The sequence below is a fragment of the Nansenia antarctica genome (assembly GCF_963989245.1).
Source record: "Nansenia antarctica genome assembly, chromosome: 4".
In the NCBI taxonomy this organism is placed as follows: domain Eukaryota; kingdom Metazoa; phylum Chordata; class Actinopteri; order Argentiniformes; family Microstomatidae; genus Nansenia; species Nansenia antarctica.
Window position 1 is genome coordinate 46,045,802 of NC_137689.1, and position 19,652 is coordinate 46,065,453.

General features: G+C 46.3%; 1 protein-coding gene across 2 annotated transcripts in view; it reads right to left on the reverse strand.

Moving 5' to 3' along the window:
* The window catches only part of olfm1b (olfactomedin 1b), a gene marked incomplete at both ends in the record, with an annotated part of 25,014 nt that extends 8,188 nt beyond the window's left edge, over positions 1-16,826 (reverse strand). Inside the window, 4 exons of one of the 2 annotated variants that reach the window (XM_080528320.1) lie at positions 4,003-4,222; positions 6,066-6,221; positions 7,257-7,406; positions 16,761-16,826. In XM_080528320.1, the coding sequence (XP_080384446.1) occupies positions 4,003-4,222; positions 6,066-6,221; positions 7,257-7,406; positions 16,761-16,826 (592 nt within the window). Of the gene's footprint in view, positions 1-4,002; positions 4,223-6,065; positions 6,222-7,256; positions 7,407-9,778; positions 9,926-16,760 lie in introns of those variants that run through there. The other variant, XM_080528319.1, reaches the window with a different exon arrangement.
* Positions 16,827-19,652: the final 2,826 nt, after the last annotated feature.

The window sequence follows — 19,652 nt, forward strand, 5'->3', positions numbered from 1 at the left end:
AGAGTAGAGAGAGAGAGAGAGAGAGAGAGAGAGAGAGAGAGAGAGAGAGGGAGAGAGGGAGAGGGAGAGAGGGAGAGAGAGAGAAGGAGTGAAAGGGAGGGGGTGATACTAGTAGAGGAGAGTAGAGAGAGAGAGAGAGAGTGATACCAGTAGAGGAGAGTAGAGAGAGAGAGAGAGAGAGAGAGAGAGAGAGAGAGAGAGAGAGGGAGAGAGAGAGAGAAGGAGTGAAAGGGAGGGGGTGATACTAGTAGAGGAGAGTAGAGAGAGAGAGAGAGTGATACCAGTAGAGGAGAGTAGAGAGAGAGAGAGAGAGAGAGAGAAGGAGTGATACTAGTAGAGGAGAGAGAGAGAGAGAGGGGTGATACTAGTAAAGGAGAGTAGAGAGAGAAGGAGTGATACTAGTAGAGGAGAGAGAGAGAGAGAGAGGGGGGGGTGATACTCATATAGGAGAGGAGAGAGAGAGAGAGAGGGAGGGGTGATACTAGTAAAGGAGAGTAGAGAGAGAGAGAGAGAGAGTGAAAGAGGGAGTGATGCTATAGGAGGAGAGTAGGGCCTCACCCATCAGAAGGCCGGCCCGTCCCTGTGATGTCACAAACAGAGGGGCTGACCTGAACCCCCCCCGTCCTGATTTATTTATTTGATTATATCCCAGCATCCTCGCTGCCTCGTCCTCCTGATCCACGGCCATTGTGTCTCCACTGTCCACAGGGCCGCTACTCTCCCCCGCCACAAAACAGCCTCCCCCCACCTGTCTCTGTCTCACTTCTCACTCTGAGGTACACTCTCTGTTTCCCTCCGCCACCCCTCCATCACTCCCTCTCCACACGATATCGCTCTGTGTCACTCTGTGAATTTCTTTCTCTCTCTCTCTTTCCCTTTCTCTCTCTGTGTCTGTCTTTCTCTCTCTCTTTCTCTCTCTCTCTCTATCATTCACTTTCTCTATCATTCTCTCTCTCTCTCTATCATTCTCTCTGTCTCTCTCTCTCTATTTCTGTCTCTCTCTCTCTCTGTCTCTCTCTCTCTGTCTCTTTCTCTCTCTCTCTCCCTCTCTCTCTCTCACCCCGCTATCACCCCACTATCACTCCCTCTCCACACGCTCTCGCTTCTGTGTCACTCTGTGAATGTCTTTCTCTCTCTCTCTTTCCCTCTGTGTCTGTCTTTCTCTCTCTCTCTATCAATCTCTTTCTCTATCATTCTCTCTCTCACTTGATCATTCTGTCTGTCTCTCTCTCTCTTTCTGTCCCTCTCTCTCTGTCTCTCTCTCTCTGTCTCTCTCACTCTGTGAATTTCTTTCTCCAGGAGAATTGCCTCTGCGTTCTCTTCCGACTGTATTTAGTCTTTTTTTTCTTTTTTTCTTTTCATTTGTCTTTTTCGGACGCAGCCGAAGCCGTGTTATTGACGATCCTCACTCGAGTCCGAATATCCTGTGTGCGTGGGTGCGTGTGTGTGTGTGTGTGTTGGTGTGCGTGTGTTGGTGTGTGTGATGATGAAAGAGGCTCGTCACCCTCCCTACGGCCCGAGCCGGGCGCTCGCTGGGCGACCTCTCCTTTATCTCCGCTGATCTCAGTGCTGTGGATAGACTCCTGCCGCAGCCGCTCCTCTGAGGGCTGGGAGGAGATAAGATGCGTGTGTGTGTGTGTGTGTGTGTGTGTGTGTGTGCGTGTATTGATCTGCGACTGAGAACACCAGGAGTCCTGGTGTGTGTCTCTAACCATAATGGACTGGAAGAGTGAGCAGGAGGGAGAGGAGGGAGAGAGATGGGGAAGATGATAGAGAGGGTGTGTGTGTGTGTGTGTGTATGTGTGTGTGTTACACAAAGAGAAAAGATGGGAGTGACTGCACAATGTGTGTGAGAGAGAGAGTGTTTATGAAAGACTGAGTGATTGAACTCGTTAGACTGTACAGCTGTGTATCTAGTCTGAGGCGGAATTGGTGTGTGTGTGTGTGTGATGTGTGTGTGCGTGCGTGTGTGTGTGTGTGAGTGTGTGTGTGTGTATGTGTGTGTCGACAGAACTGCATTTCATCAGGACTAATGAGCTCTCCACGGTCTCCACATTGCTGCTTTGTGGCATCACTTTTTTGGCCATCGTCTTACCCTCTGGTGTATACTTAAATATGGAGGGTTTCCCAGCTCTGGCGTACACTTAAATATGGAGGGTTTCACAGCTCTGGCGTATACTTAAATATGGAGGGTTTCACAGCTCTGGTGTATACTTAAATATGGAGGGTTTCACAGCTCTGGTGTACACTTAAATATGGAGGGTTTCATAGCTCTGGTGTATACTTAAATATGGAGGGTTTCACAGCCCAGGACTTCAAGGGACTAGGAACACAAGAACCTTGTGCTCACGCCTCACGTTGTCCTTAAAAGTACCCATCCACCCATTTCACCCCCATGGAGGTAATCATAATGTGGATACCATGGAGAGCTGTTTAGTCAACGAGCCTGTGAACGGCAAGCCCTACTGTTTGACGATATGTGATACGGTCTGGCGAAAAGGTCTGCATATCGGCGATTCTCAAGTCGTGCAAAGTGCAAACGTGTTTTCCGTTTGTTCGCATATGATGAAAGTTGAGGTGCTGAAGAGCCCACTCGATATAACAAAACAGCAGTTTTAGGATCACTAAATACTTAGGATTTCCAGTTTTTAGAATTGGATTCACTGTATCGTCTGTTATGTCATTATCGTCTGAATACTGGTTAAGTGATACACGGCTTGTAAACAAACTTTTACGTTTTAGGGTCGTGTGATCATCTAATTATGTGTAGTTATGTGTTTTTAGCTTGTTGATGTTCTATCAGCATGTTGTGATGTGCTAAACATGCAGTTAGATGTTCATAGAAGTTTCTTTTTAGCTGCCAGCGACTAGCAGCTGTTTTGCATGTGTTTTGATTCGGAGCGAGTTTCTCCGGTATTTTGGTTTGAGTTGTACCAACATTCAAATAAGCATAATCTTCTTCAACTATTTTCAAAAAATGTCCTTGGGCCCTACTTGGGGGGCTTTTTAACCAGACCATGTCACACATAGGCTTCCAATGGTACACCTAAACAACACATACATGACAGCACACCCTTGTAAGACCACTGTAGTGGCTGTGAACATGTATCTCTGCTGCTGCCATAGCGCCATGCCGCTACACTGTGGGTGTGACTTAGCACTGTAGGAAATAACTGAGGTGTGACTAGTCTGAGATAAGAGCCAAGAACACTGTGGTGTGACTAGTCTGAGCCAACAACACAAGTCATCACACCTCACATGGCTGCAGGTGAGCATGTGAAACACTCATGTTTTTTGGTTCAATTAGTCAGTTCAAATAAACAGTATAGAAATAGTTGAACACAAACAAATGTAAAATGTACACTCTGTTACACACGGTGCATATAGAATAGTACAAAGTATAACATGTGTGGATTCGATGAATAAAGTGTGTGTGGTTAGCAAATGATGTCAATGAACAACCATAAGTGTGTGGCAGCAATGTCTGGTATAGGAATGCATCAGTGGAGGCTGGTGGAAAGGTCGAAATCGGAGGACAGGATCATTTGAAGACATGGAATGGAATAAGGAATGGTTTCTAAACACCATTGAATGGCATCCAAACACCACTCCTCATTCCGGTTGTTTCTGAGGTGTCCCCATGTCCGTGATGCCCTGAGGCTGATGCAACACACACATGTACTGGCGTGTCCAGTGTGTGTGTGTGTGTGTGTGTGTGTGTGTGTGTGTGAGAGAGAGTGTGAGTGTGTGTGTGTGTGTGTGTGTGTGAGAGAGAGTGTGAGTGTGTGTGTGTGTGTGTGTGTGAGAGAGAGTGTGAGTGTGTATGTTATAGTAGCTTTCTCGGCCTATGATTCAGGCTGATGCAACACACACATGTACTGGCGTGTCGAGTGTGTGTGTGTGTGTGTGTGTGTGTGTGTGTGTGTGTGTGTGTGTGTGTGTGTGTGAGAGAGAGAGAGAGTGTGAGTGAATGTGTATGTTATAGTAGCTTTCTCGGCCTACCTAATTTTTGCATGCATGCTCGGAGCCTCTCTTCAAGATTTGACACTCTGCTGTGAAGCTCCTCGTAGTCATAGGCCCCCATCTCCTCCTGAAGTTCGTTTAGAACTGACGTCAGATTCTGGACTTCCTCCTTAAACTGCAATACCAATTTGGCATCCGCCTTGTATTCCTCCAACACTGGTATCAAGGGTCTAAGCTCCTCCATTTTCGCTTTTATGGCCTGAAAGGGTTAAGAATAAGCTGGGTTCAGTGTCATGCGCGACCAAAAAAAAGAAGAAGATGACTCCTGTCCAATATAAAAAGAAAAGAACCAAAAAAACAACCCTGACTCTGGCCCTGACTCCTCTGACTACCCTGACTCTCTCTCTCTCTCTCTCTCTCTCTCTCTCTCTCTCTCTCTCTCTCTCTCTCTTCAAAGAGCGACCCTGAGTCTGTGAGAGTGTGTACAGTGGTGTGTTTGTGCACGTGCATGTGTGTGTGTGTTTTCTGAGCCGAACAAACCCGACAAAATGTTTCCACCAAGTGGGTTGAGCAGTTGCTCCATCGTGGTGTCGAAGAGCAGTTTAAAGCAAGCCTCTCAGAACACCGGAAACAATTGGGAAAGCTCTTTATTGGTCATCATCGTTTAAAATGCAACATCTTAAGGGTTACATGCTTGTCACACACAACAAAGTGTTTTCGGATTTTATTTCTTTTGTTTATACGTATATTTCTTTAGTAACCAAATATGCATAGACAAAACCAAAAGTAAAAGAACAATAATAATAATAATAATAATAATAATAATAATTAATAATTAATAGTAATAATAATAATTGTAAACAACTAATTTTTACTTTTGAAAAAGCGTTTGGATGGAAAACGTTGACAGTAACATGCAGGAAGAGATCAGTGGTTGGTGGGGGAAAGGGTGGGGTTTCTTTGTACTAATGATGCTAAAGGTAAATAAACTGCTTGACGCCCAAAAAAAGTCTCAGTACTGCTGTGGCCCAGTTCAGGGGAACACATGGGACTGACTGCCTCTTCTCCTGTGGCTCTCTGTACTTGTCTGACAAGTTAGCCCTGCAAGCAAGAAGATGACACACTGTTGACAGGATCTAGCTCACTAACCTATCTAAGACACACACACACACACACACACACACACACACACACACACTCACATGCAGTCTCACACACACAGACATACACACACACACACACACACTAATACACACACACACACTAATACACACACACACACTAATACACACACTGAATTAGTGTGTTAAACATGCTGAGGTTTCTCCATGCATGACACGAGGTGGGGGGAGGGGTGTGAGGACCATGAAGCAGAGACAGGATGTAAAGGATGGTGTCACACACACTGCTGGGGCTGGAGACAGCCTCGTCTCCCTTCTACATTCAGTAGAAGTTTGATCCATCATCATTTCCTGATTAACATAATGAAGAGTGTACAGTGGTCTGTTTGTCTCAGTGTTAGTGGATCAATGTGCAGGTGTTGCAAGCTTAATGGAGCGAGGCTCGTGAACTAAATGTAACAGAGAGAGAGAGAGAGAGAGAGAGAGAGAGAGAGAGAGAGAGAGAGAGAGAGAGAGAGAGAGAGAGAGAGAGAGAGAGAGAGCCATGATTCATTGGTGGCAATTCAATCTTCTTCAGTGTCATCGATGTATGAAATCAATCTATTATAAGGCTGCAGTCTCTCTGAAGGTAAACAACCATATTGATTAACTATAAAGAATGTGTATGTGGACTGGGTTACTGAGCCATATCAAAATACTGTATATTATGTATGTAAGAAAGTGGCACGGACATTAAGAAACAGGTTGTGGGAGTGAGTGAATGAATAAATGAATGAATGAATGAATGAATGAATGAATGAATGAATGAATGAATGAATGAATGAATGAATGAATGAATGAATGAATGAATGAATTAGTTGAGTTGGTGGTGCTGGACTATATCCATGGGTGAGCAACATACACACAGCGTGGGGTGAGGAGGTGACACATGAAGCTACAGTGGTAGTGGTCAGATGGGGGGGGGGTCCTAGGCTGTAGTACCTTGTATTGCTTGGCGATGTTCTGCTTGTGGTTCTCCTCCACCTGTCTGAACTTGGTCTCCAGGCCTCGGAGCTGCACCTCCATCTTCTCCACGTACTGCAGGTCCCTCTGGGTCCGCTGGTCCAGGACCTGGATGGACTGGGTCATGTTCTGGACCTGAGGGGGATGGGGGGTGGGGTGGGGGTGGGGGGGCGGGGGTGGAACAGCAGGGACACACACCGACATGGTTTCTGGACCTCTTGAGAAACACCTCTAGATATATCTGTACATATTGACCCTGCTTGAAACCTACGATTCCTACCCTGAGATTTGGATTCGGTTTCTATTTTCTCGTGCTGATGAAGAGGAGGGGGGGGCCATGCTTTCCGACTTTTCTCCCCGTCAAGTTTGGAGGGAAATCTATTTAGCCGTTCGTAAAAGATATGGTTCTCGCTCGGTTGGATTGTGTTTCCGTGCTCTGTGACACAGGTGACACTGACGCAGAAGAAGAAGTAGACAGAAATATGTTCTGACACACTGTCAAGCTCTCCTGCGTGCCGGTCCATCGACGTGTGAGACGTGTGGTACCCTTCAGTGACTCCTAACTGGCATCTACTCTAGCGTGGAAAAATGCCAACTGTTCTACTGTGTGCGACGTCCTTTTGAGGTTATACCGACCCGCGGTTTAAAAAAAGGCGACGAGTTTCATTATACAAGCTCTCGAAAAGCTCGTTCTCTTTTGTATACAAGACCACCGCTCGCTCGCAGCGCCCTGAGGCACTTGAAGTGCGTCGGGTCGGGTTGCGTCATGCGTCACGTCGGGTTGCTTTGGGTAGTGCGTCACTGAGGCTCAGAGAGGGCCGGAGCACTTCCGTGAGGCTGTCTAGGGTTTCCAGGGAACTCATTAGTGTGTGATTCCTATTCTTGTCCTGCAGGCGATGAGGGGGTGGAGAGGGGCCGTAAACACAAGCGTGATGTGAGTGAGTTTGGGAGTGTGTGTGTGTGCGTGTGTGTGCGTATGTGTGTGTGTGTGTGTGTGTGTGTGTGTGTACGTGTGTGCGTGTGTGCATGTGTGCGTGTGTGCGTGTGCACGCTTGTGTGCATGTGTGTTTGTGCGGAGACAGCTTGCGGTCTGCGGTCAATCACGTGCAGTGGATAGGGTCGTGTTGTTGTCGAGGAGGGGGGGGCGGAGGTGGTGGTAGTCATAGTTACCTTCTCTAGCAGTTGCCTCAGCTGCTTGGTGCGTGCGTCCCGTGAGCACATGGACTGTTGCGGGGCGACCACGGTGCACACACACCTCCCCTCGCTGTCCTGGGCTGAGCTATACACCTGCCAGGACTCCTCTGGGTTGGCTGGCAACACCTGGGGGGATCAAGGATGGAGAGAGAGAGTGAGAGAAAGAGAGAGAGAGAAAGAGAGAGAGCAGATGAGAGGAGATCAAAATAATGCTAAAGCCATCGTCATCTAATCCAATTAGTGGGATAACCGTGTCTGTTTTTTACTGCTACATCTGCCTCGCTTTGCTTCCCAGACTGGGCTCAGCTTAGCTGCAGCACATTTCGAACCTCCACAAAGCTCCATTTAGAGTGGTGTTAAAGCCCCCCCCCCCCACTACATCATTGGTATTTTCTCTCCAACACTGATTAAATCATGTCTGTCTGTGAGATCCTCATGCAGGCTTACGCACAGCACCATCTGGACGCTACTAGCAACAAGCCCCTCCCTCGACACGCTATCAAACCACCAAAAGCCGACTGAGGTGAGAAGCAGCAGCCAATCAAACGTGTCCAGGCATGTCTAATTACCGAAGAACGTTCTGGCAATGATATAGTCATGTGTTAGTCGTCCAGATACAACACATAGCACGTGTGGGGTGTTGGGGGAAGTTTTAACCAGTTATTGACTGCATTTGAAAAATCCCAAAACATGAAGTGAAAGCCCCATGAGAGATCAAGAACTGCAGATTCGTCCACGAATGCTGAATCTGGAGCTGATCCTGTCATCCTATCTGAGGAAGAAAGCAGCCAAAAGAACATCTGACGAGGACCTGACAGAGGTGACTGGCATGTGTGTCTCTCTCCTCCTCCTCCTCCTCCTACCAGCCGAGGCTGCCAATCTTAAAATAAGAAAAAAAGCAATTACTGAGAATGTCAGCTTTGTAGATCTGCAGATCTGGTAGCATTAACCCAGGATATAGCCAATAGCCATTGTCTCCCTGCGAAGAAGAAGGAATAGTAATGATATCCCCAGTCAGATTCAAATTCACCATTATTCCACTGTACTGTACATTATGCAGGAGTCAAAAGGAGTTCTATTCCAATAGCACTAATGGGCTAATGTGCTATTAAACGGGACTGACTACTGCTGTGGGTATGGATATGGATTTAGATAAAAGTGTAAGTTATTCCAAGGCTGTAAATTCAAAAGAGGCCCAAAAGGGTCACAAACTGTCCTGGCTCAGTGAATAAAAACCAGAGACAGAACCTATAATGTAAAACCAAGTTGTTAACTTATCCTCACTGATGAACTGACGACTGTGAAACACGGATGCTTCACTGCCGCCCAGCATAAAAGCACAACCATCCAGCCACCAGGACCACAGCTCCATCAAAGGCGCATCTGTTCAGATGATGTCAATGATCCCACAGGAATAAGCCTGCAAGACCGCGCCAATCACAATCGACTGTGTAATAACGAAGCAATAACACAGCATTAGGCCTACTATATGATACAGCTTGCGTCCTTATAATCGGAGATCTCATTTGCTCATCTCTTTTAATGGAAATCTGTTGGAAAATGCAAAAGCGTTTGTCCTCTGGATCACTTGTTCAGACAGATATTTAAAAAACACTTTTTTTGCCCAGCAATCAATATGCAGTGCAATTACGTTCAGTCTAAATGTCCAACACTGGTACTATCCATGGGGGAAATCCTAATTAGTGGATTTATGATGCTCTTTAAGCACTCGTGCACTTAAATGATTAAAAATCATACTGGAACATGATTTAATTTGCATACACACACACACACACACACCCCTCCCCCATCACCAACATCAAATAACAACAATATTAATTAGTACAATATTTTGTATATTTGAATACGTCATTTATCCAAAGTCAGATCTGGGCATGACAAAAAAAAAAAGACAAAGAAAAACTCGCGCGGCGGCGTATTAGGCTACAGGACTCCTTCCTTTGCGCGTATTTCGATGTTCTGTGATTCTGAGGTTGAAAGGGACAAAGAGAAAGACACCGCTTTACACCGCGTAAAAAAAAACCCTCAGCCCGCAATTTTTCATTCCCACTTCATTTTCACCTTGCAGCGTTTTATCAACGCCAGAATCCGAGCCCGTTAACGTACTCCACAGCGCGCCCTTGGTCCCCTCTCACCATGCAGCGCTCTCCCCCGCCCCTCCTAAAACATACGGTAACCTACAACCATGTTATCTCTCTCTCAATCTGAACGCGGGCGAAATCAATCATGCCTCTGCAATTGAATTATCATCTTAGACTACATCTCAGCGCTGGAACAACACACAGTGCAACGTGCACAGACTATAAGACAAAGAGCTTTTGGAGAGGAGACGATTACAGAGACCTGATTAGAGAATGTTTTAATAATTCACGAATCAACCATGAGAGCGCACATCTTCCAGAATCTAAAAGGAGAGAACCGAACTATTGTACCAAACAATTGAACGCCAGAGAAGCCTTACAACTTGTGCCACTTACTCCGGTACTCCGGTCCGGGTATCCCTGTGCCGCCGTGAGCTTGGTCGTATTCAGCCCCACCAACGCGGGCAGCGTCTGCGACATCCAGTTGGTGATCATCGCCATGGTGCTAAGCACGACGCCGATCTTCAGCAAAGGCACCGACATCTCTGCGGTCTGCGTTTAACCCGAACCTTCATTCTACACATTCCGGTGTGAAACGAACAAGGCAATCCATGTTGCCTGGAGAAGCTTGGTGTAACACCCGTGCGCCCGGTTCGGTCGGTTTTTCCTTGGACATCTCGGATGACGGACTGGGGAAGGGTTCGGAGCTGGAAGGAGCCCGCAGGTTGTTCAGGTCAGTAATAAACCGAGACTCCGGATCTGACAGCAGAAAGCTGGGAGAAACTGTGATTGAGTGGGGGGGGCCGGGAATCTCTGTGAATCTTTCTTCCTCTCTCCGTGCTGCTGTCCCGCGCTCTGGTGGCTCTCCTGTTCTCCGTCCCGATTTCGTTCACGCCCTCGGTCCGCCTCCTGTCTCGCGCACTCCGTGATTAAGTGCGAGTGACTACACACAAGCTGCTCCGAATGGATGAGAGAGGAGAGAGGAGGTACTACGGATCTATATAGCGAGGCGCAACGTGATGTCAGCCAGGTTCGTCCTGCTTTGCTTGCAGGACGCCCTTCCTCAGTGCCACTGGGGGTACGTTGTTGACCGGTTATTATTTCTCGGATTGCAGGTTATTTGTCCCTGAGCTGGACGGATCCCTGGGGAGCTGAAAAAGAGCAGTGTGTCGAGGTCATGCCACTCTCTGGTCGCGGGATGCTGAGCGCTTAATTATCCCAGGGCAGGTGACATTTCTCTCGCCCCCACCTCCTGCGGAGCGCGAGCTGTCAGGTTACCCAGAATAACTCAATTCGACGTTAACTTAATTAATTAACAACCCCTTGCAGTCCGTTATGATTTAAACACGTTGAATACTCCACCCTTTACCATCCGAGGTGATGAATTCAAAGAAAAATAAGGATAGGGCCTACCATAGTTTGATACCATAGCCTAGTTTGTTAAATCTCTCCCAGGCCCAACAAGATGATATAGGCTACCTGGGAAATTAGAATACAAAAATGTGGTTTTATTCAGAAAGTCCCCAGAGCGCAGGCCTACCATAAGAACAGTGATTAGTGGTTACAGTAAACTCTGAAACTGAGATACAGGATGCAAGTGAAAGACTCTGGCGCCATCGTGTAGCTGATTTTGGTGTTGCTGGTGAGTCAAATAGCCAACGCAATAACTCGGTTGTACTTTGGAGATTCATAAATCTCCAAATTTCAAATCTATTTGTTTGTGAATGAAGCACAACGGCCTACACATTTCGCACTGGGTGAAAAAACAACTGTGTGTCCTTTGCGTAACCTGCTTCCCCGAAGGCTGCCAGCTACACATTGAGGCTTTGCCTGTAACGAGGCAAAGTAGGCTATATTCTGCATTCTCAATTTTGGCAATTCTATGCACAAGGCCTATGTATCAGAACAAAAATCAAATGCCACTAGGCATCAATAGGCATCCATTGTACCCGTCCACTTCATTCTTCAACACCCCACCCCCACCCTCTCTATCATTTTACTCAAGAATTACTTGAAGGTGTAGGCTACTCAAGAATGTTTACTTTGAACTACAACTTGAGGGTGGGGTATTTACCTCGTGAACAGACGCTGTGGAGAATCACATCATGGAACATGAGAGCACCGAGCAGAGCCTCAGAATAGGCTCCACCCCTAGGCTTAGCTGTAGTACTGCAAGATGGACCATGACCTCGACTATACATACAACGTGAGCCCTAAAAGGGTTATTTGTGTCCTCTCTATGACTATCCCCACCCCACCCTCTCTCCCCCTCTTTCTCTCTCTCTCTCTCTCTCCATTTCCCCCACGCACTGTCTATCTCGGACATTTCGTGAGCTTAGAATTATAAGGTTCTATCTCCGTTTAGGGTAGTTCAGAGATATTGAGCGTCAAAGTTTTTACATTCCATTATGTTTTGTGAGATGGAACTTTTGTATTTTATGAATTACCTAACTCAAAAATGTCAACATTTTAAAAATAACACCACACAGGCATTAATAAACACCTAATGGATCAGATTATGTAAAAAACTAAATTTTGACAAAAATTGAGATAGAACCTTAGAATTCTAACGTCACGATTTCTTGGTGAAAGCACACAGTCTAATAGTCTACAGAACGGACTATTCTTGCCAGTGAGAGGTACCTACGCCGAGGTCAACTTGTGCCTGTTGCTATCCTGTATCCAGCTCAGCCTCGTTCAGAGCACAGCCCCTCTCTGCCAGATAGAACAGTACCACAGTAACACCCCGGGCTGTCACCCCCCCTGATTCTGGCCTATAGCTCCTGAACACAACAGCTCCTAACATTCAGACCCATATTTTTTTTATTTCTAGACTGATAAACTGCGGAAATGCGTCCAAGATCATCAGGACTGTGGAAATCAGTCCAAGGAGTATCCCCGACGCTTGTCATGCCAGCCACGTCACAGCCAGAAAAGGAGACGGATGTGAAACCGACGCAATTCGCACTGTATGAATCATGACAGTCATGCGAAACTATTTATGCAGAGAGAGGAATTATGCACGGATCTCGTCGTCAGAGTGGAGAGGTGCCAATTAAAGCAGACACTCGGGCTCTTACGACAGCATGAGGAGAAGCAGAGGCTATTTCACAGCTGCAACAAGTCCGACAGAGGGAGTAGTGGGTATAGTCTCACCTCCTCACTCTCTTTCAGGCACACTGAATTATAAATAAAGGCCTTTCTTGCTGTCAGTCAGGCACAGTGCAATGCAGTTCTTACCCCGCCGTTCTTTCTCTCCCAGGAGGTGATTTGATTATAGCGTTGGCTTTGCATAAACAACACTATTATTTTAGAAAACTGCACTGGGATCTCCGTATTTCCAGCTGAACCATACACACAGGTATAGGGGGTTAGGGGTTTCTGTATTAGATTTTGTATTTATGTGAGTGTGTGTGTGTGTGTGTGTGTGTGTGTGTGTGTGTGTGCTTGTGTGTGTGTGTGTGCTTGTGTTTGTGTGTGTGTCTGTGTGTGTCTGTGTGTGTGTGTGAAGTGTGTGCATGTTTGGTTTAGTTTTGTGTCTTTCTGAGTGAGCCTGTGAGTGTGTGTGCGTGCGTTTGTGCGTGCGTGTGTCTCTTTGTGTGTGTGTGTGTGTGTGAAGTGTGTGCATGTTTGGTTTAGTCTTGTGTCTTTCTGAGTGAGCCTGTGAGTGTGTGCGTGCGTGCGTGAGTGCGTGTGTGTGTGCCTGTGTGTCTGTGTGTGTGTGTGTGTGTGTGTGTGAAGTGTGTGCAAGTTTGGTTTAGTTGTCTGTCTTTTGGAGCAAGCCTGTACTGTGTGTATGTGTGTTTGTGTGTGTGTGTGTGTGTGTGTGTGCGTGCGTGTGTGTGTGCGTGTGTGTGTGTGTGTGTGTGTGTGTGTGTGTGTGGGATGCTGGTGGTTCAGTTGGAGGGTGATGTCTGCAGGAGGGTAGGAGGGCGGCTCCGTCAGCAACAGACTGCAGGGGGGTGTGGGCCTGCAGCCTTGGGGAAGCTGGCTGATGAGCAGCTGCCTCTTCCCTACCTGACTGAAAGCAACAGCAAACTGCTGCCCTGGCAAACGCTCTGAGAACACGTTCATTACCGGTATACAACACCTTCATTACTGGTATACAACACCTTAATTACTGCTATACACGCTACAGAGCTCTAGAAGGGCTTCACTGTGTGTGTTTCTGTTAATGGCTGAGGAGAGAATGAATTGGTGATTTTGACAATACATGTTAGGGTGTGAATAGACATGGGGAGGTTGTTGATGATATTGCACACACACACACACACACACACACACACACCCCTCCCTCTACACACTCCTAAAGAAGTGGCAGATGGTGTTTGTGTGAGTGTGTGAGTGTATGTGTGTGTGTGTGTGTGTGCATGTGTGTGCATGTGTGTGTGTGTGGGTGTGTGTGAGTGTGTGAGAGTGAGAAAAAGAGAGAGAGAGAAAGAGACAGAATCTACATCATGTTGTTCTACAACCAGCCTGACATAAATGAACCTTCAACAGCGTATAAATAAATCCCCTCCTGCTCTACCGTACGGAGAGAGTAAAACGATACAGAACCCTCTATACGATCTCCTTGACATCCCTGCTGTCATCCCTCCACTCTCACCCACATGGAAAATGAAACAATAGCCCACCATGTTACCGCCTTCACAAAACGCCTCGATCATCTCCATGAGTGTACCAGCTGACCGTTTACAGTACATACTGTATACAACTCCTACTAATGACTTTGTTTACATTTTTACATTGACATTTTCACCATTTAGCATTTAACACTTTTCTCCAAAGCGACTTACAATTCGAGATTACAGGGACTACAGTCTTCCCTGGAGTAATTTAGGGGCTAAGTGCCTTACTCAAGGGCACACGAGTGGAGGTGTTCCCAGGTGGGACTTGAACTCATGACCTTCTTGATAGCACCAGTCCAACTCAGTATCCACTAGGGCTACCACTACCCACCACCCGATCACGTTGTAAGATGGATGAACATTGTTCAACAGATCCAACCTTGAGGGTCCAGGAACCTTGTTAATAATGGATCCAGGCCCATCTGTCTAATTCGGTTGTTAAGTCTGACGTCAAAGGTGACGTTTAGCAATTTCCGGGTCCAAACCAGAAATGTCCTCCACCAGAGTACCAGTGTACTACAGAGGTAGAATGACAGTTCAATCGTTTTTTAGACTCGGATCTATTCATACAACAAGGTACACAGCACTTTCCCGTTTTTCCTATATTTGTCAGTGTCTTTGAGCCTCGAAAAAGCGCTATATAAATATAATGAATTATTATTATTACTGAGGCATTTCGAAGACAGCGCCTCAGCCAACTTTGGACCCGGAAACACGTCACGACTTAACAACCAAATAAAGGTAAGGCTGGTTCTGCTCTTTATCTCCCGTCCTAAAACATCCAGCAGATGTTTGTACTGGACCTCTGGAGTTCCGGGGTCCAGGGTGTGTAAGTCCTGGTGTTTGGTGTTCGACCGTCTCTGATGTCTGATGTATATAAATAGACCCGGTAGAGTGTTTGTGACGGCCTGGAGGACAGTGAGCGGTGAGGGTGAGGATGGATATTGAGTGACCTTTTTAAAGGATGACATCGGCAGACGAGGGGGGGGGGGGGGGGGGGGGGGGGGGGGGGGCGCCCTGGCTGACACCAGCACCACTCACATTAGATATCATAAAAAGCCCGAAGCGCAGCATGTTTTTCCCTCACCTCACATGACTCCCTGCCTCAATCAAAACGGAGGGAACCAAAGCGGGCAGGTTGTGTTTTTTCGACAGAGGTCAGCAAGTTTTTCAGAGCTCCAGCTCTGAGTGTCACAGGGTTAGCATAAGCCTTCAGCGGGGTCTGCTGGCCTGGGTTGAGACGTTGGCACCACCTCTGGTGTAATGGAGGCAGCCGAGCGTCTTTATGGGAGGTCAGTTATTTCCGGAAGGTGAATTTGATGCAGTTCAGAAATTATCTACCCAACCTCCCACGGGGGGCCACGGGCGTGAGCTCGACATCCAGTTCTGACAGGTTTTTGATCAAGCGGTTTGGAATTCAATGTGAAACCAGCGGAAGGCGGAGGCCTGGTGTGCGTTAAGAATATAAAAATGTTTCCGTCGGGAAACGTGCTCATGTTGGCTAATGTTTGTTGAAATAACATGGCCAGTGGGATGCATCTGTGAAGCACTCACTTGTATGGAGTTTTGTATGATTCTGAGAATTTAAATGGGATACCCAAGCAACATTTTTATGCTGGCAATTTGTACATAATATTGTGGAGTTAACTTGAACTGTCTTCGTTGTGATATGAGGAAGCCTCATTTGCATAGTGGTTGGGGGTTTTGTTTAAACAGACACCTTTGACAAACCATGTTTCTCAAGAGTTCTCTCTTTTATTGTTTTAATCCCAAAGGAAAGGCACTAACATGGAAATAAAGGATGTAAAAGAGTATTTGATGAATCCTCTGCCTCCCTGTGTTAATGTCACACTGTAGGTAAAGGCAACACCCACAACCATACACATGTTGCTACTAAACACTAAACAAATCCTCTATTGTTAGGTATCTCTTGACAAAAACCCCATTCTCAATTGTAAAACTAAAAGACAAGGACATTGTCATAACTTAGTGGAGGTGTATCAGAACATTGGATACTGATACATTTCAGGTGATTACAATTAACACAGCATATTGTCTGAGTGCATAACGCTATGCTTGAGCTATTGGTCATTGCGTGTTTTTATTTTATTCCTTGTATTGGACTGAGCTTATCAAAGCGTCTCTGGTCATCTGGGCATTCTCAAAACACCAGATGAGCTGTGAAACACTATAATAACCTTTGAATGTGACTGCTTGCGTTCATTCAAAAATAAACAACTCAAGCCGAATACATATGGGATAAAAACCTGTCTCATGAAAACGAGAATGAGTGGGCTATCCTATACCCTACTGAAAGGCTGCCTACCTCTCAATTTTAGAAATATCTGGAAAAAGACGGATAGGCTATACGGACAGACCTCGTCACCCAATTAACACTAATGTGCTCGGTAAACAACTAGGCTACAGAAAGACGTGCGCAGTAATATATATTCGTTACATTTATGGCTATAGCATCGGCCGTTCCAGGGTCAGCCTATACGTGACATCTGCTGGGCGCTACGCCCGCGGTATCTGCGCCCGTCAAGCACAATGGATCCACACATCATCGCGATGTCATCCTTAAACCGTTCATCTGTTTAAGGGCGGAAAAAATAGCTAATTCACAGGAGCTCTATCAACTGTTAGGAGCTGCACTGGAGAATCGTATGTCAGATCTCCAACCAATTAGCCGAGGTGTATAGCTTTAACAAGCTTACAGCAGGGGGAAAATGGCGTGTGTTCAAACCTACTTGGGTGAGTTCTGTGCCCATCAAGATGAGGATGATCAGACTCAGAAGGTGGCTGGCGGGCTGCATGTCTTCCTCCGGTGTTTGGACCAACGCTCTCACATGCAGATCGGTCCCTTCGCGTCCCCCGCACGGCAGTCCTGTCCTGCAGAAGCCCGCTGTTTATCCTCAGTACCCAAATAGTAGAAAGCGAGAAATCTGTTTTACGGAATCGTCTCTTTGCATATTTTCATCTCGGTTCCTCGGTATTTCTGCTCCTTCCCTCTCTCTCGCTCTCTCTCTCTCTCTCCCCCCTGTGTTGTTTTCTAATCGTCGCGAAATCTTGTGATACACATTTGCAAAGGGGTCCAAACAGTATGGGAAGCATAGACGGTTACTCGGGTTCTGCTCAAACTTCTGCCTCCCCGCCTGAAGCTGCCGATGAAGCGATGGATGGAAAAAAATGAGGGAGATGGAGCTCTCCAGGGTGCTGAAACAGGAAATGACATCGAGCGTGGGAATTTCAAGTAGTGCGAAAGGGGAAACGCACGAGAAATCGGTATCAAATCCGTTGTAATAAAAGCATTAGCCTATGCTTTTTAAGTTGAAGCTACTACACTTATGTAAACATGCTAATAAAAAGAACTGTTATTGTTTTTTTAGGAAAACCGTTTTCTTAAATGATCATTCTTCTGTAATTAATTCTGTAATTGACTTTTCTACTCTTATGTCCCTCTAAACCTCCCGTCCCTTTACAGTCTGAAGGTATTTTGGTTCATCACTGTAGAAATCAATCAGGAGACATGGGCTGTGACTTAAGGTTTAAAATGTGTCAAGGCAAGGCACATTTATTTGTATAGCACATATGCATACAAATTAATGTAGACTCAAAATAAAAATGGGTCATCATATACAATTCAATGAAATTAAAAGCCGAACAAACAAAGTAAGTTACAGTAACAATTTAAAATGTTCAGGTTCAAAATCAATAAATAAAAGCAAACCAATCAGTTAAAAAAGCCTAACCTAACTTAACACTCAATTAAAGGCTGAACAGGACATGAAAGTCTTCAGCATACGTATGTTTAAAGATTGATACAGATGGGGCTGACCTAATGTCTTGTGACAGCTGGTTCCAGTGTTTTACTGCATAGTGAGCGAATGCTGCCTCTCCACTTGTGATGCTCACTCTAGGAACTGTTAAAAGGCCTCAGATGATCTTAGCAGATCTAGCAGGTTCATAAGGCACTAGTATGTTTGAGATGTATTTTGGCCCTACACCATTCAGAGGTTTGTAGACCAGAAGCATGATTCTAAAAACTATTCTGTGAGATACCAGGAGCCAGTGGAATGATCTAAGAATGGGAGAAATGTGATTAAACTTCCTAGTTTTAGTCAGGACTCTTGCAGCAGCATTTTGAATAAGTTGTAGTTGTCTAAGTGCCTGTTTGGACAGTCCGGATGAGGCCCTAAAATGGAACTTTGGGGAACTCCACACGTCATGCTTGTGCGGCCAGATATATATTAACCAACTGAGACAAAGTAGTCCCTGTCCTGTGGATAGGACCTGAACCATTATACGACTGTGTCAGATAAGCCTACCCGGTTTTCCAGCCTGTTTAGGAGTATATCATCATCAACAGCATCAAATGCTGCACTAAGGTCCAATAGCACTAGGACTGCAATGTTGTTTATTGCTCTGAAGGTTTAAGAGAGAGAGAGAGTGAGAGAGAGAGAGAGAGAGAGAGAGAGAGAGGGAGAGAGAGGGAGAGAGAGAGAGGGAGAGAGAGAGAGGGAGAGAGAGAGAGAGAGCGACAAGGAGAGGGAGAGAGAGACAGACAGAGAGAGTCAGGCAGATAGACAGAGAGAGAGAGAGAGAGAGAGGAAGAGAGGGGGAGGAGGGGCGTCTTGTTTGTGTAGGCTTTATGCTCTGTGTCACTAAGTGGCCCATTGTGCATTGTGTCTCTGAGCAGAGTCTATGTCATCATGGAGCCTGTCAGTAATGGAGCCTCAGTAACGGCCTCTCTTTTTTCTCCCTCAAAACGCAAAAGACCCAAAAGTAAAGCGTCTCTCCCCTGAGCGGTTCCCAGAAGCGTCGAACGATGAAAAAGTCCATCACGAGGCAGCCTCCCGTCTTCGTCTTATTGTATCACGCACTAATAGCTTCAAAGGCGGGGACGTGAGGCCTCTCTCTCCACACCGCAGTCCTCATTTAGCACCCACATCACAGGAGGCGCTGGTTAAAACGGATACACTCCAAATCCATTTTACTTACAAAGCACTGAGCTGCGGAGGGCATTAGATTTGGGGTATTAGGTTTAACCACTTGATTTTTTTTCCGAAGGTGGGGAAAGGCACGTCAACATCCCATTAAACTCCACTCGCTCCCAGACGCGCCCGCAGCTGATTAAAGTTGGCTTTCTTTGGAAGAGAAAAGAAGAGAGGGCCCACTTTAGACTTTAGAGAGGCCGCAATAAATAGCAAAGAGGTTGAAGAGGGGGAAAAGAAGGTTATTTATATCCTTTAAGTGAGTGAATTATACTTTAAAATCAAGCAGAACATTAACTGGGTATTTCCGGATGGCTGAGCTTGCCTGTTCTCCCTCTGCTCTATCTGCTACAGGAAAGCAATATCTCCGGATGACGGGAATACATATATATTGGAGCTGCCATGGGATGACATAGGTGTCCGCACCATTTAGCTAGGATATTGAGCGGTGTGTGTGTGGGTGTGTGTGTGTGTGTGTGTGCGTGTGTGTGCGTGTGTGTGCGTGTGTGTGTGCGTCTGTGTGTGTGTCTGTGTGCTTGTGTGTGTGTGTTTGTGTGTGTACGTGTGTGTGTGTGTGTGTGCGTGTGCGTGTGCGTGTGCGTGTGTGTGGACGCAAGCATGCGCACGCACTTACACTTACACTTGCAC